This window comes from Pseudoliparis swirei, chromosome 22, assembly GCF_029220125.1.
Source record: "Pseudoliparis swirei isolate HS2019 ecotype Mariana Trench chromosome 22, NWPU_hadal_v1, whole genome shotgun sequence".
Classification (NCBI taxonomy): domain Eukaryota; kingdom Metazoa; phylum Chordata; class Actinopteri; order Perciformes; family Liparidae; genus Pseudoliparis; species Pseudoliparis swirei.
The window spans coordinates 19841865-19853965 of record NC_079409.1 but is presented as its reverse complement, the minus strand read 5'-3'; the positions used below and the strand labels follow the sequence as shown (position 1 = coordinate 19853965).

Here is a 12101-nt window from a genome sequence, read left to right as displayed (position 1 = left end):
ACCGCTGCAGACTTTAGCCCCGACCACTGAAGGCCTTAGCCCCGACCACTGCAGACTTTAGCCCCGACCACTGCAGACTTTAGCCCCGACCACTGCAGGCCTTAGCCCCGACCACTGCAGGCCTTAGCCCCGACCACTGCAGGCCTTAGCCCCGACCACTGCAGGCCTTAGCCCCGACCGCTGCAGACTTTAGCCCCGACCACTGCAGGCCTTAGCCCTGACCACTGCAGGCCTTAGCCCCGACCACTGCAGGCCTTAGCCCCGACCACTGCAGGCCTTAGCCCCGACCACTGCAGGCCTTAGCCCTGACCACTGCAGGCCTTAGCCCCGACCACTGCAGGCCTTAGCCCTGACCACTGCAGGCCTTAGCCCCGACCACTGAAGGCCTTAGCCCCGACCACTGCAGGCCTTAGCCCTGACCACTGCAGGCCTTAGCCCTGACCACTGCAGGCCTTAGCCCCGACCACTGCAGACTTTAGCCCCGACCACTGCAGGCCTTAGCCCTGACCACTGCAGGCCTTAGCCCCGACCACTGCAGACTTTAGCCCCGACCACTGCAGACTTTAGCCCCGACCACTGCAGACTTTAGCCCCGACCACTGCAGGCCTTAGCCCTGACCACTGAAGGCCTTAGCCCCGACCACTGCAGACTTTAGCCCCGACCACTGAAGGCCTTAGCCCCGACCACTGCAGGCCTTAGCCCCGACCACTGCAGACTTTAGCCCTGACCACTGCAGGCCTTAGCCCCGACCACTGCAGGCCTTAGCCCCGACCACTGCAGACTTTAGCCCCGACCACTGAAGGCCTTAGCCCCGACCACTGCAGGCCTTAGCCCCGACCACTGCAGACTTTAGCCCCGACCACTGCAGACTTTAGCCCCGACCACTGAAGGCCTTAGCCCTGACCACTGCAGGCCTTAGCCCCGACCACTGCAGGCCTTAGCCCCGACCGCTGCAGACTTTAGCCCCGACCGCTGCAGACTTTAGCCCCGACCACTGAAGGCCTTAGCCCCGACCGCTGCAGACTTTAGCCCCGACCACTGCAGACTTTAGCCCCGACCACTGCAGACTTTAGCCCCGACCACTGCAGGCCTTAGCCCCGACCACTGCAGACTTTAGCCCTGACCACTGCAGGCCTTAGCCCCGACCGCTGCAGACTTTAGCCCCGACCACTGCAGACTTTAGCCCCGACCACTGAAGGCCTTAGCCCTGACCACTGCAGACTTTAGCCCTGACCACTGCAGGCCTTAGCCCCGACCACTGCAGACTTTAGCCCCGACCACTGCAGACTTTAGCCCCGACCACTGCAGGCCTTAGCCCCGACCACTGCAGACTTTAGCCCCGACCACTGCAGGCCTTAGCCCCGACCACTGCAGGCCTTAGCCCCGACCACTGCAGACTTTAGCCCCGACCACTGCAGGCCTTAGCCCCGACCGCTGCAGGCCTTAGCCCCGACCACTGCAGACTTTAGCCCCGACCACTGCAGGCCTTAGCCCCGACCACTGCAGACTTTAGCCCTGACCACTGCAGGCCTTAGCCCTGACCACTGCAGGCCTTAGCCCGACCGCTGCAGACTTTAGCCCCGACCACTGCAGACTTTAGCCTCGACCACAGCAGACTTTAGCCCCGACCACTGCAGACTTTAGCCCCGACCACTGCAGGCCTTAGCCCCGACCACTGCAGGCCTTAGCCCCGACCACTGCAGACTTTAGCCCCGACCACTGCAGACTTTAGCCCCGACCACTGCAGGCCTTAGCCCCGACCACTGCAGGCCTTAGCCCCGACCGCTGCAGACTTTAGCCCCGACCACTGAAGGCCTTAGTCCTGACCACTGAAGGCCTTAGCCCCAACCGCTGCAGACTTTAGCCCCGACCACTGCAGGCCTTAGCCCCGACCACTGCAGGCCTTAGCCCCGACCACTGCAGACTTTAGCCCCGACCACTGCAGGCCTTAGCCCCGACCACTGCAGGCCTTAGCCCCGACCACTGCAGGCCTTAGCCCCGACCACTGCAGGCCTTAGCCCCGACCACTGCAGGCCTTAGCCCCGACCACTGCAGGCCTTAGCCCCGACCACTGCAGGCCTTAGCCCCGACCACTGCAGGCCTTAGCCCCGACCACTGCAGGCCCTAGCCCCGACCACTGCAGGCCTTAGCCCTGACCACTGCAGGCCTTAGCCCCGACCACTGCAGGCCTTAGCCCCGACCACTGAAGGCCTTAGTCCTGACCACTGCAGGCCTTAGCCCCGACCACTGCAGGCCTTAGCCCTGACCACTGAAGGCTTTAGCCCCGACCACTGCAGGCCTTAGCCTCGACCACTGAAGGCCTTAGCCCTGACCACTGCAGGCCTTAGCCCCGACCACTGCAGGCCTTAGTCCTGACCACTGAAGGCCATAGCCCCGACCACTGAAGGCCTTAGCCCCGACCACTGCAGGCCTTAGTCCTGACCACTGCAGGCCTTAGCCCCGACCACTGCAGGCCTTAGCCCCGACCACTGCAGGCCTTAGCCCCGACCACTGAAGGCCTTAGCCCCGACCACTGCAGACCTTAGCCCTGACCACTGAAGGCCATAGCCCCGACCACTGCAGGCCTTAGCCCCGACCACTGCAGGCCTTAGTCCTGACCACTGAAGGCCATAGCCCTGACCACTGCAGGCCTTAGCCCCGACCACTGCAGGCCTTAGCCCCGACCACTGCAGGCCTTAGCCCCGACCACTGCAGGCCTTAGCCCCGACCACTGCAGGCCTTAGCCCTGACCACTGCAGACTTTAGCCCCGACCACTGCAGGCCTTAGCCCCGACCACTGCAGGCCATAGCCCCGACCGCTGCAGGCCTTAGCCCTGACCACTGCAGGCCTTAGCCCCGACCACTGCAGGCCTTAGCCCCGACCACTGCAGACTTTAGCCCCGACCACTGCAGGCCTTAGCCCCGACCACTGCAGGCCTTAGCCCCGACCACTGAAGGCCTTAGTCCTGACCACTGAAGGCCTTAGCCCCGACCGCTGCAGGCCTTAGCCCCGACCACTGCAGGCCTTAGCCCCGACCACTGCAGACTTTAGCCCCGACCACTGCAGGCCTTAGTCCCGACCACTGAAGGCCATAGCCCCGACCGCTGCAGGCCATAGCCTTGACCGCTGCAGGCCTTAGCCCCGACCACTGAAGGCCTGAGACCCGACATCTGAAGGCCTTAACACCGACCGCTGCAGACCTTATCTCCAACTACTTAAGGCCGAGTACGGGGGCGGGACAGTTAACAGAGAGAAATTGATGAGCGGGTAAAGATATTCATTCTCCGAAAAAGTCTTTTTTTTTGGTGGATGCAAATCCACCTCACATTCAACAACAGCTCTTTCTGGCAGCAGCGGGCCAGTTCTGGACGGGTTTCTGGCTGGGCCTTGAGTGGGATTTGAGTGAGTGGGCAATGGAACTGGTCTGAAAGCCACTGAACGGCTAACGTCAGTGGAAAGGGAAACTTTCACATTTAAATAAAAATGCAATTTATAAGCATCTTCTCATTGGCAGTAGCTTTCTTTCTGAGTAAAAAAAATGCAGCGCAGTCAACTTGATTCTCAAATGAATAACGAGAGACAAGACGAAATCTGGTTTTCAGATATTTTATTGGTGAAAACATCCTGAACCTTTTTGACCCCTTGGACACATAACATGACATAGCAAAAAATCTATTGAGAACATAGCCTTTGAAGCCCGATCACAGATTAAAAAGCACTGCAGCACCCGCAGTGGCACATTTGTAAAAATAACAATCATAAAAAATACACACACAAGACAAGGAGCTTTTTCCCGTCTTTGTTCAAAGTGTGATTTGTAAAAGACAGAAACAGAAACAGGTATCCGAGACAACGCATACAGTAACCCACAATCTCTAACTGGCAGAAACAATCACTAACAGGCGGACTGGAGCGAGCTAGTGAGCTGCTCGGACTTCACTGAGTATTAAATGACAATGCATTGCCTTCCCATCCATGTGGCTGTAACAACTGAACAGAGCAGTTCTGGATCATCAGAATCAGGCGTGTCAGAGGAGGTGAAGGAAATTATTTCTATTTCTTTTTTTCAGCGAGTAAAACTTGAGTCGATGCTGAACTTCTGTACCGTTTTAACATTTTTTTTTTCTCTTTTCATTTTTCTTCTTCTATCTGCCATCCGGAAAGGCTGCAAGGAGTATGTGAGTTGGCAAAAGCCCAAAGCATGTAATCATTTATATACACAGTTCTATAACATGTTGTGGATTGAAGCATTAAAACAAAAGACATGAACGAGCATCATATGAAACAAAGGTTGCAACGGAAAAGTCTCCCGGAGCTGCGTGTGAACGCACGTTGGTTCTCTTCTTCTTTCAAACAAACAATCACGCGATAAAAAGAAAGCGCAAACGCTGAAAACCGAACGTTTTGGTCTCCCTGAAAGAAAAGAAAAGAAAACGGGGGCGAGCTGCAGCCCTTTGGGTGAAGTCGTAGCCGTGACCTTAACACGGAGGGTTTGTACAGTGAACCCCATCACCAGCTGCACCCATCTCTCCAGACCGCTACCTCACCCTTCCTCTCCCTCTGCTGTCTCCCCGTCTTCTATCAACTCCAACCTGTGGGCTACCAGCGGGGCCAACCACATGTTTGGCACGACATTCTTCTGAACCTTGATCTAACCCTAACCCGAACGCCCTAACCCTCTGACCCCCTGACCCCTAACAATAACCCCGTAACCCTAACCCCCTAACAATAACCCCCTAACCTTAACCCCTAACAATAACCCCCTAACAATAACCCCCTAACCTTAACCCCTAACAATAACCCCCTAACCTTAACCCCTAACAATAACCCCCTAACCCTAAGCCCTAACCCAGGGATTAACTAACACCCTAAATCACACTGATTTCAAGCTCTTCAGCAGCAGCTGAGGAATTCTCTGCCACGGTACTACAGCAAATAGTGTCTCATCATCGGAGGGGTCTCCGCAAATAGCCCTCTTCTTATAGGAGCAAGCATTCTCTCCCTCTCTCTCTCTCTCTCACTCTCTCTCTCTCTCATCTACTTCTTGTGAACATGTTTAGATGAGAGAGAAAAAAGTGCCACCGTGCAAAATATACAGGAAATGGTGTGTGAGCGAACGTTCCCTTTGTCACTGATGGCCTGAGAAATGCTTGCCATCCTTTTGTCATAACAGATTATATTTCATTTGCAGCATGTCCGTATTGTAATTTTTCTTTTTCTTTTTTCGTTCCCCCAAATACTTCAGCGAGAAAAATTGGGAATGTCTTTACAACCCAGGGTGATGTGCACATTCGTCTGTTAACACAGTAACACGTGGTGCTCGCTGTCGTCCATAAACAAACACGTACTGCATGACTTCACATGTACATTCACGAGCCTCTGGGCCGCTGACTTTAAACACTTTGGGGCCAATTCACACACAGACACACACACACACAAAAACAAGAAAACATCATATGGCCTTGCTTGTTATTTTAAAAGGCACTTGATACAAACACACAATCTTAAAATGTACAAATAAACAGAGCTTTATTTTTATTTAATTTTATTTCTTCCCTCCCTTCATCAAAATAGAGTTTTAATGTTAGAAACAATCCAAACAAAAATCTTTGGTCTGTAAACAACCGTAATGATATCCAAATGCAGGGCAGAGATGCTTGATACCCAAAGTCTAACAGCATCCCAACTCAGTTAAGCTGATGTGCGTGTGTGTGTGTGTGTGTGTTGCTGTCTACTTCAGAGCCCTGGTGCAGCTGTTTTGCTGACTAATCAGCTCTTGACAGACGTCGATCCGTCTGGCTCGGGTTTCCGGTGGCGGTTCTGCTGCCTGTGAATCGAGGCCATCGCGCATTCGCTTTAAGCCTTTTTACTTCCCCAAGCTACCACAAATTAGTCCTTTTTTTTCCAAACCTGGTGGGCCTGGGCAGGATCAGGAGGCCCTTTTTTTCTCGAGGAATGTGAAATATTCACGTCAAACTATGCACTCAAAGTGGAAGCCAAACACCGGCTTTGAGGCCAAACATTACAAAGAAGACTCCTTTTTTTTCTTCTTTTCTTTTTTTTGCTGTCCGCCGTCAAACACCGGGGCCGGCCTGAGGAGGCGACCGCGCCGCCGCTTGTCTCCACCAATCGGATGCTGTCCCTCCATCTTTCCTCAGTTGCAGGGCAGCCAGGTGGAGTACGCAGGATGCTGGCACGCAAACACCGGCTGAACCTGCGCGATGTAGTAGTTACTGAAGTTGCCATCGGCCACATAAGGGGCCGGTTGGTAGTAACACGTGACGTTGGCCACGTTGGGGATGACGTTCTGCTCGGCGAGAACGCGCACCGCCAGCATGGCTATGAGGCCCAGGGTCTGCCGCCTCTCGTGTCCCATCAGGCACACCGTGCTCTCGTTGACCACTCCGTGCAGGGTCATCAGGTAGTCGTACTTGCGGTCCTCCAGGCCCACAAAGTGGTTCTGGAGATAGGACTCCAGCTTGCGCTGCTGCTCCCCGATGTCCGAGAAGTCGATGAAGAAGCGCGAGCACATGTAGCGCTGCAGGGACTTCATCTTGGACTCGGAGGCGGCCCGGAAGCCCCTCACCAGCAGGTGACAGTACTTCAGGAGACCCCCGCCCCGGATCTCCTCCGGGTTCCGGGTGCAGATGTACTTGTGACGCAGGTGGTGCAGGGCCTCGCTGAAGTCCCCGTACACGCTCTCGCCCATGATGGTGGGGTGGAAGGTCTCGGCCATGGGGTTCTCGGAGCACTCGTAGAACAGCAGCAGGGAGTCCAGCTTGATCTGAAAGGAGTCAACGCTGAACTCAAACTGCCGCCGGAGAGAGTCCACGAACTTGAGCTCCACGTTCTTCCCGCGGTTGTTGGAGAGGGAGATGAGGCTCCAGCGGTCCGAGTCGTTACACACCTTCACCATCTTCTGCACGTAGGCTTCCTATTGTGTGTGGGGGAAGAGAAAGAGCATACATGAAGAAGATGGCATTAAATGCGCAATATGAGTAAAGGACAGCCAGTTGTATGTATCAATAATAATATGTGTGTCATAAACCTTGTGTTATTAGCGTTATTGACCCAAATAGTAAATACCCTATGTACTTGGATATGGGATCTAGGAGGCTGAGCTCAGGATCCCTTCCAAATTGGTTTAACTCAATCCTCTTAACTATAAAAACCAACATTTCACTATCACTAAACTAATCTAATTGCGCGTAATGGTCGTTAAGCCGAATTGGCACAACTGTAATTAGCTGTGATCACATATCAAGAGGTGAATAATTGAACCAGGATGTGTACCTTTAACGTCAGCGGGCTTATTTTCTGTTTATTCACACAGTCGGGTAAGAAATCCAGGAGACAGTCCAAAACGATGTCCTTCACAGTCTGGAAATCGCGTTCTCCTTTCATATCTGCGCAAAATATGAGGTCGAGGTCCTTGTAGCCCAGCCCGCTGTCCCCGTGCAGGATGTGACTGGCCGCGGAGCCGTTTAGCCGCACGTCCCGGACGTGGATCTGTTTTTCCTCCATCCGCCTGCGCACCACTTTGACGATGTGCCGCGGCTGCATCTCCAGGGTGGGGAAGTTGCCGCGGCCGTGGATCGGGATGGTCTCCGTCAGGATGGCGTCCAGCCGCTGCACTTGCTCCCAGTTGAGGACGCTGACGTTGCTGCCGCCTTCGGGGTCAGACACAGTAGAGCTGGCGCCGCCGCTGGTGCTGCTGTCGTCCTCTGACATGGTGAAAAGTCCTCGGCGATTTAAATGAAATAAACGGGATGGAAAAACAAAAGAAACAAAACGGATAGCGTTCTTAAAATAAGAACAAATCGGTGATCGCGTCTTTTACGCACAGATTGGATGAGACGGAAACTTCATCCACATCAGGATCCTCACTGCCTTAAGTCGTTCAAATTGACTGTAAACTTGTAAATATATATATATGTATATATATATAGTAAGAAAAATGTGAACACCCAAGCTAAATAGTGACAGCAATGCAATACGCGTGTGGCTGGAGGTCCGGTGGCGCAGCAGAGGAGCTGTCGCGTGGAGGAAGGAGCCCGAACTGTGTCTTCTGTTCCTCGGTGCTCTTCACACATCCGCCCCGGTGCCTCAGTCAATGTGTCCGAGCGCTGCGCACCGCGGTCTTTGAAGGTCGCTGGTGATCCGGGAGGGGGTTTGCTTTTCCGGCCGTGACTCCATCGCCCAAAGGCACGCCTATGATTTTTTAAAATGAATTTGCATGAATCCGCTTGCTCCTCGAGTCGCGCTTTGGCACAAATCCTCCCTCCGACGAATCAACCCCTCTCAGGAATCTTGTGGATTTTTGACGCACGGCTCCAACATGTTTTATAATTTTCTTCCCCTTGTTGCCAAGAAAGGATCCCGTTGGCGCACTTTGAATGCGCTCTGGAAATCCAGCTCTCTCGCTCTCTCTCTCTCTCTCTCTCCCTCTCCCTCTCCCCTGCTCAGTACATCTTTCCCCCACTTGTGGAGGAGTTAACCGTTACCTGCCCACTTGACACGCTGCGCCCTTCTGCCACAGTGCGCTCTGTCGTCTGGGGATGTCAGCTGTGCGTCACCCCGCCCCCCTCTGACTGACAGCCCGCTGTGGGAGACGTTGTGAACCAGATCCCCGGCCTTTGTGAAGCCTCATCGGGTACCGAGTCCCTGAAGTGGACGTTTTTAATGAACACACATGTCTCTATTAAATATGTTGCGCAAAAAAAAAAAGGATAACGCGTGTCATCAACCCTCTATGACAAAATATAGCTATTATTACTATTATTATTATGAAATAAATATATATTAATGTGTTATTTCTTTTAAATCCTTGTAAGATCCAACTGTTGCTGCTCTGCACAGATACAGCTCGCTGGGTGTTGCCATGTCGCCCCCTGTCGGCTACTTTAGGTTGTGACACACAAAAAACGAAAACAGGATCTGAGAGTCTCAAAGGAACAACTCACCGAGCCCAGATGGAAATGGGGACTTCTGCTTTTTGAAACAGTCAGGACATATTTCCTCTGTAATCCCGTAAGCCTGTTACCCCCCAGACCACTAACACCTCCGGGTCAGGGTCTGCAGACTGCCTGTGGCTGCACTCGGCTTATGTCGACGTATATAGACAGTCACTCATCTGAACCTCCAGGTCAGGCTGCATGTGTGCGTATGGGTCAGGGGTCAGATGAAAGTGGGCCCACGAAGTTGAAGGGACGGGCAGAGGCCAAGTCGGGTGGGGCAGCTGTCCCTGGCTCTCCATTAAGCGACATAAAGCTCTGCGTCACCGGCCACCCAGATCTGTAAACCCTGATTATCCCATTTATTCTGTCTTAACTCCACGGCCCACACAGGAGCTGTGGCACTCCCTCTGTGGGAACACACACACAAACACATGTGCAGTTTCATTTGAAATAAACCAGTAAAATGAGCTTTAAATCAAGAGAAGGACCAAGTAAGACATATTTATCTTTTCTGTTGCAGTGTAAAGTTTTGAGGAATATAATTTACGTTTCATTTAAACAGGTTGATGATCACAGGGTCTCCGGAATTGAATCCCACATCTGGAAATGTCCGTGGAACTTATTGGTCGGCCTCAGCCTCGTCGATGTGTTCCACAGGTGGAGAGCGGTGCTGTCAGAGGCTCGGAGGTTTATGGATACGGGACCGGTCCAAAAGGGAAGAGTGGCTTTGTGTAAACACTACCTGGCACCTCTCTGGGAAATACATGATTCATCGGTTGGTGGTTAATATTATTCTTAGATATTAATTATGTTGTCAGAAGACTGAATGTAAGCAAGAAATTTAAAAAAATTATACACCTGCAGTGACAGATTTTGTATATATTTATCAAAACCTTCAGCAACTTAAAATATGGAGCATACGTTCATTTATTTTGAATTCCAAAGCAGTCTACTTCTTCTTCTATAACTCATAAAGCAATGTTACGAGCAGAGTGTTTGTATCTGGGGTCCAGCCCAGAAAATATGAAACGAGAGCGTTTTCTTTCTCAACACTGCATTCACAGAAATCACTTTTATTTCCATATATTCTGTAGCCATATCATTCAAACGCCTGTTTGTGAAAATAAATAGAAGTTTGTGAAAATAAAAAAATCACAAAAGTCTTTCTCCGGGTCGTTGTGGCCAATTATGAAAGAAAGAAAATATTAGTGTTGAAAAAGGGTCATTTGAGATAAAAAAATATATATAAATACATTTATTTGATAATTGAGTTTTAAAAATTCATAAATAATGTTGTATTTATTCATTTAATATTGACGACTCTGGGGTGTTTATTCTCTGCTGCAAAAGGTTCTGTGGAAGAGTGTTTGGAAAAGTGTTTCCTGTTAAAAAAACATCACTTCCAGCACTTTGAAGGTCCAAAGAAACTAATTGTGTGGAATTCTTTTTCTAGTATCAGAAGAGATGCTGCGGTTTAGGTTTCGTAGGAGAAATCCAGGAACAGCTAGACTTCTTTCTACCATCCTCTCCATCAGCAAAGTAGTAGTAGGAGGAGGAGGAGAGAACAGAGACGCTTGTCAGTTGTTGTGCCAAAATGGAGAAGACGGACCGGGAAGCAGCGCTGAGGGATGAAACGATGCCTGCAAAGTGTAAAATGAGTCTGTCAGCTGGTGTCATGTGTGAAGTTGTGAGGAGAGTGAGAGCTTTCAAAGCGTCCGGCATGCAGCGGTCAACAGGAAGGGAAACTCTTTTTACCACATGGCGTCCCGTTGGATCTGAAACTCTCGACTGAAGCTGTGCAGCACGTGGGCGACAAGGTTACCGATGACAAGACTAGACAAAGGACCCAGTGAAGTGAAGCCCCCCCCCCCCCATGTGTCTCCTCGCCCACTCTTCAGAGATCAGTGGACTTCCAGGAGGAAACATTAGTTTGTCTGTCAGAGAGAAGTTCCCGCCGCCGCCGGCCTACTTAGTTTTGGTCGAGGATCAAAGGCACCGGGACAGAAATGAGATTTCCATTTCCCTTTCAGTCAAACTGCTTCTGTGATACAAATAAAAAGCTGGAGAATCGTTCGCCGTCAAGAAGAAGTAGAGTGTGGGGGGGTGGGGTCACACCGGCTCTGTTGAGAGAAGAAGCAGCATCCACCCCTGTGGAGTCTCTGTGACTTCACGTCTCATGGGGTCCATTGGACCTGGCTGTGTCTGATGCCTCCTGAAAGGGTTTTTTTCTATTTCTTGGGAGTTTTTCCTGATCCGATGTGAGGTCAAAGGTCAGGGATGTCGTATGTGTACAGATTGTAAAGCCCCCTGAGGGGAGTTTTTTTTAAAAATCTGTGATATTGGGCGAGATTAAATAAACTGAATTGGTACAGAGGATCCTGAAGAGCTGGTGTGGCAGATTAATGCTGAATGCTACAGTGGAGGGGGGGGGGGGGTCCAGTTTCACAGAGAGCCCCATCTCTTCTAATCGGCCTTATTATGGGCTGTTGAGATGTCACGGCCAGCAGCTCCGGGCCGTAGAGGAGCCGAATGCTGCTGCTCAAGCACTTCAGAGACTAATAGAGATGAGAGAAAGAGAGCGAGACACACACACACACAAGCAAAATACCAATGAAGTCGAGGAGGGTTGGGTGTCTGCCCGCCTGCCTGCGTGCTCAAAAGAAATGCAGATCAAATACAATCATGATTATGCAAAAAAAAACACAATGTAAATCCCTCACATTCCCACGTCCACCGGTTTGGCCCAACGCCAGGGAGCCTCGTGGCTCGAGGCCGGAGGGAACCAAGAGGGCCGTCGGCGGGACGTCAGCCGAGGACACCGTCACTCTTCCCGAAGCACACGGGTCTCTGTAAAGCTGCCGCAGTGACGGCGTGGAGAGGTCCGGTAATCCGGGGCTAACCGGCTCCATGTCCGCTCATAGGATTGAAGGGCTGGTCTCTGAGCCGCAGGTCAGCATCCGGCCAGAGAGGAGGGGGAATAATGCAACTCTATCAGTGTTATGGAGGACCTGCAATCAGGTACGTGTTACACCTCACGACTTTGTATAAATAGTAAAAAAAGAAAAGTCATATTATAAAATCTAATAAAAATCTATAAAATCATTTATAGTCATGACATTTACACTTTTATTGATCCTCATTCT

At 51.6% G+C, this 12101-nt stretch overlaps 1 protein-coding gene and 1 long non-coding RNA gene across 2 annotated transcripts; one reads left to right on the top strand and one right to left on the bottom strand.

Moving 5' to 3' along the window:
• Positions 1-5357: 5357 nt before the first annotated feature.
• Positions 5358-8513, bottom strand: tent5aa (terminal nucleotidyltransferase 5Aa). Its single transcript, XM_056443637.1, has 2 exons — positions 7295-8513; positions 5358-6935 (listed from the first exon to the last, which is right to left on the bottom strand). Exons 1-2 carry the CDS (start codon positions 7730-7732, stop codon positions 6156-6158), a joined length of 1218 nt encoding a protein of 405 aa, XP_056299612.1. The 5' UTR covers positions 7733-8513; the 3' UTR covers positions 5358-6155.
• An 819-nt stretch (positions 8514-9332) lies between these two features.
• On the top strand, positions 9333-11672 carry LOC130212596 (uncharacterized). The gene is made up of 3 exons (XR_008835384.1): positions 9333-9449; positions 9521-9733; positions 10412-11672. It is a non-coding gene; the product is annotated as an uncharacterized LOC130212596 (long non-coding RNA).
• The last annotated feature ends 429 nt before the right edge of the window (positions 11673-12101 follow it).

What these genes read in the sequence shown, in the direction of transcription:
- tent5aa (XM_056443637.1), bottom strand. Translation starts at nt 7,732, where the DNA reads ATGTCAGAGGACGACAGCAGCACCAGCGGCGGCGCCAGCTCTACTGTG. An exon ending in TAAGCCCGCTGACGTTAAAG is followed by an intron (nt 6,936 to 7,294) that starts GTACACATCCTG and finishes CACACACAATAG; the next exon opens with GAAGCCTACGTGCAGAAGAT.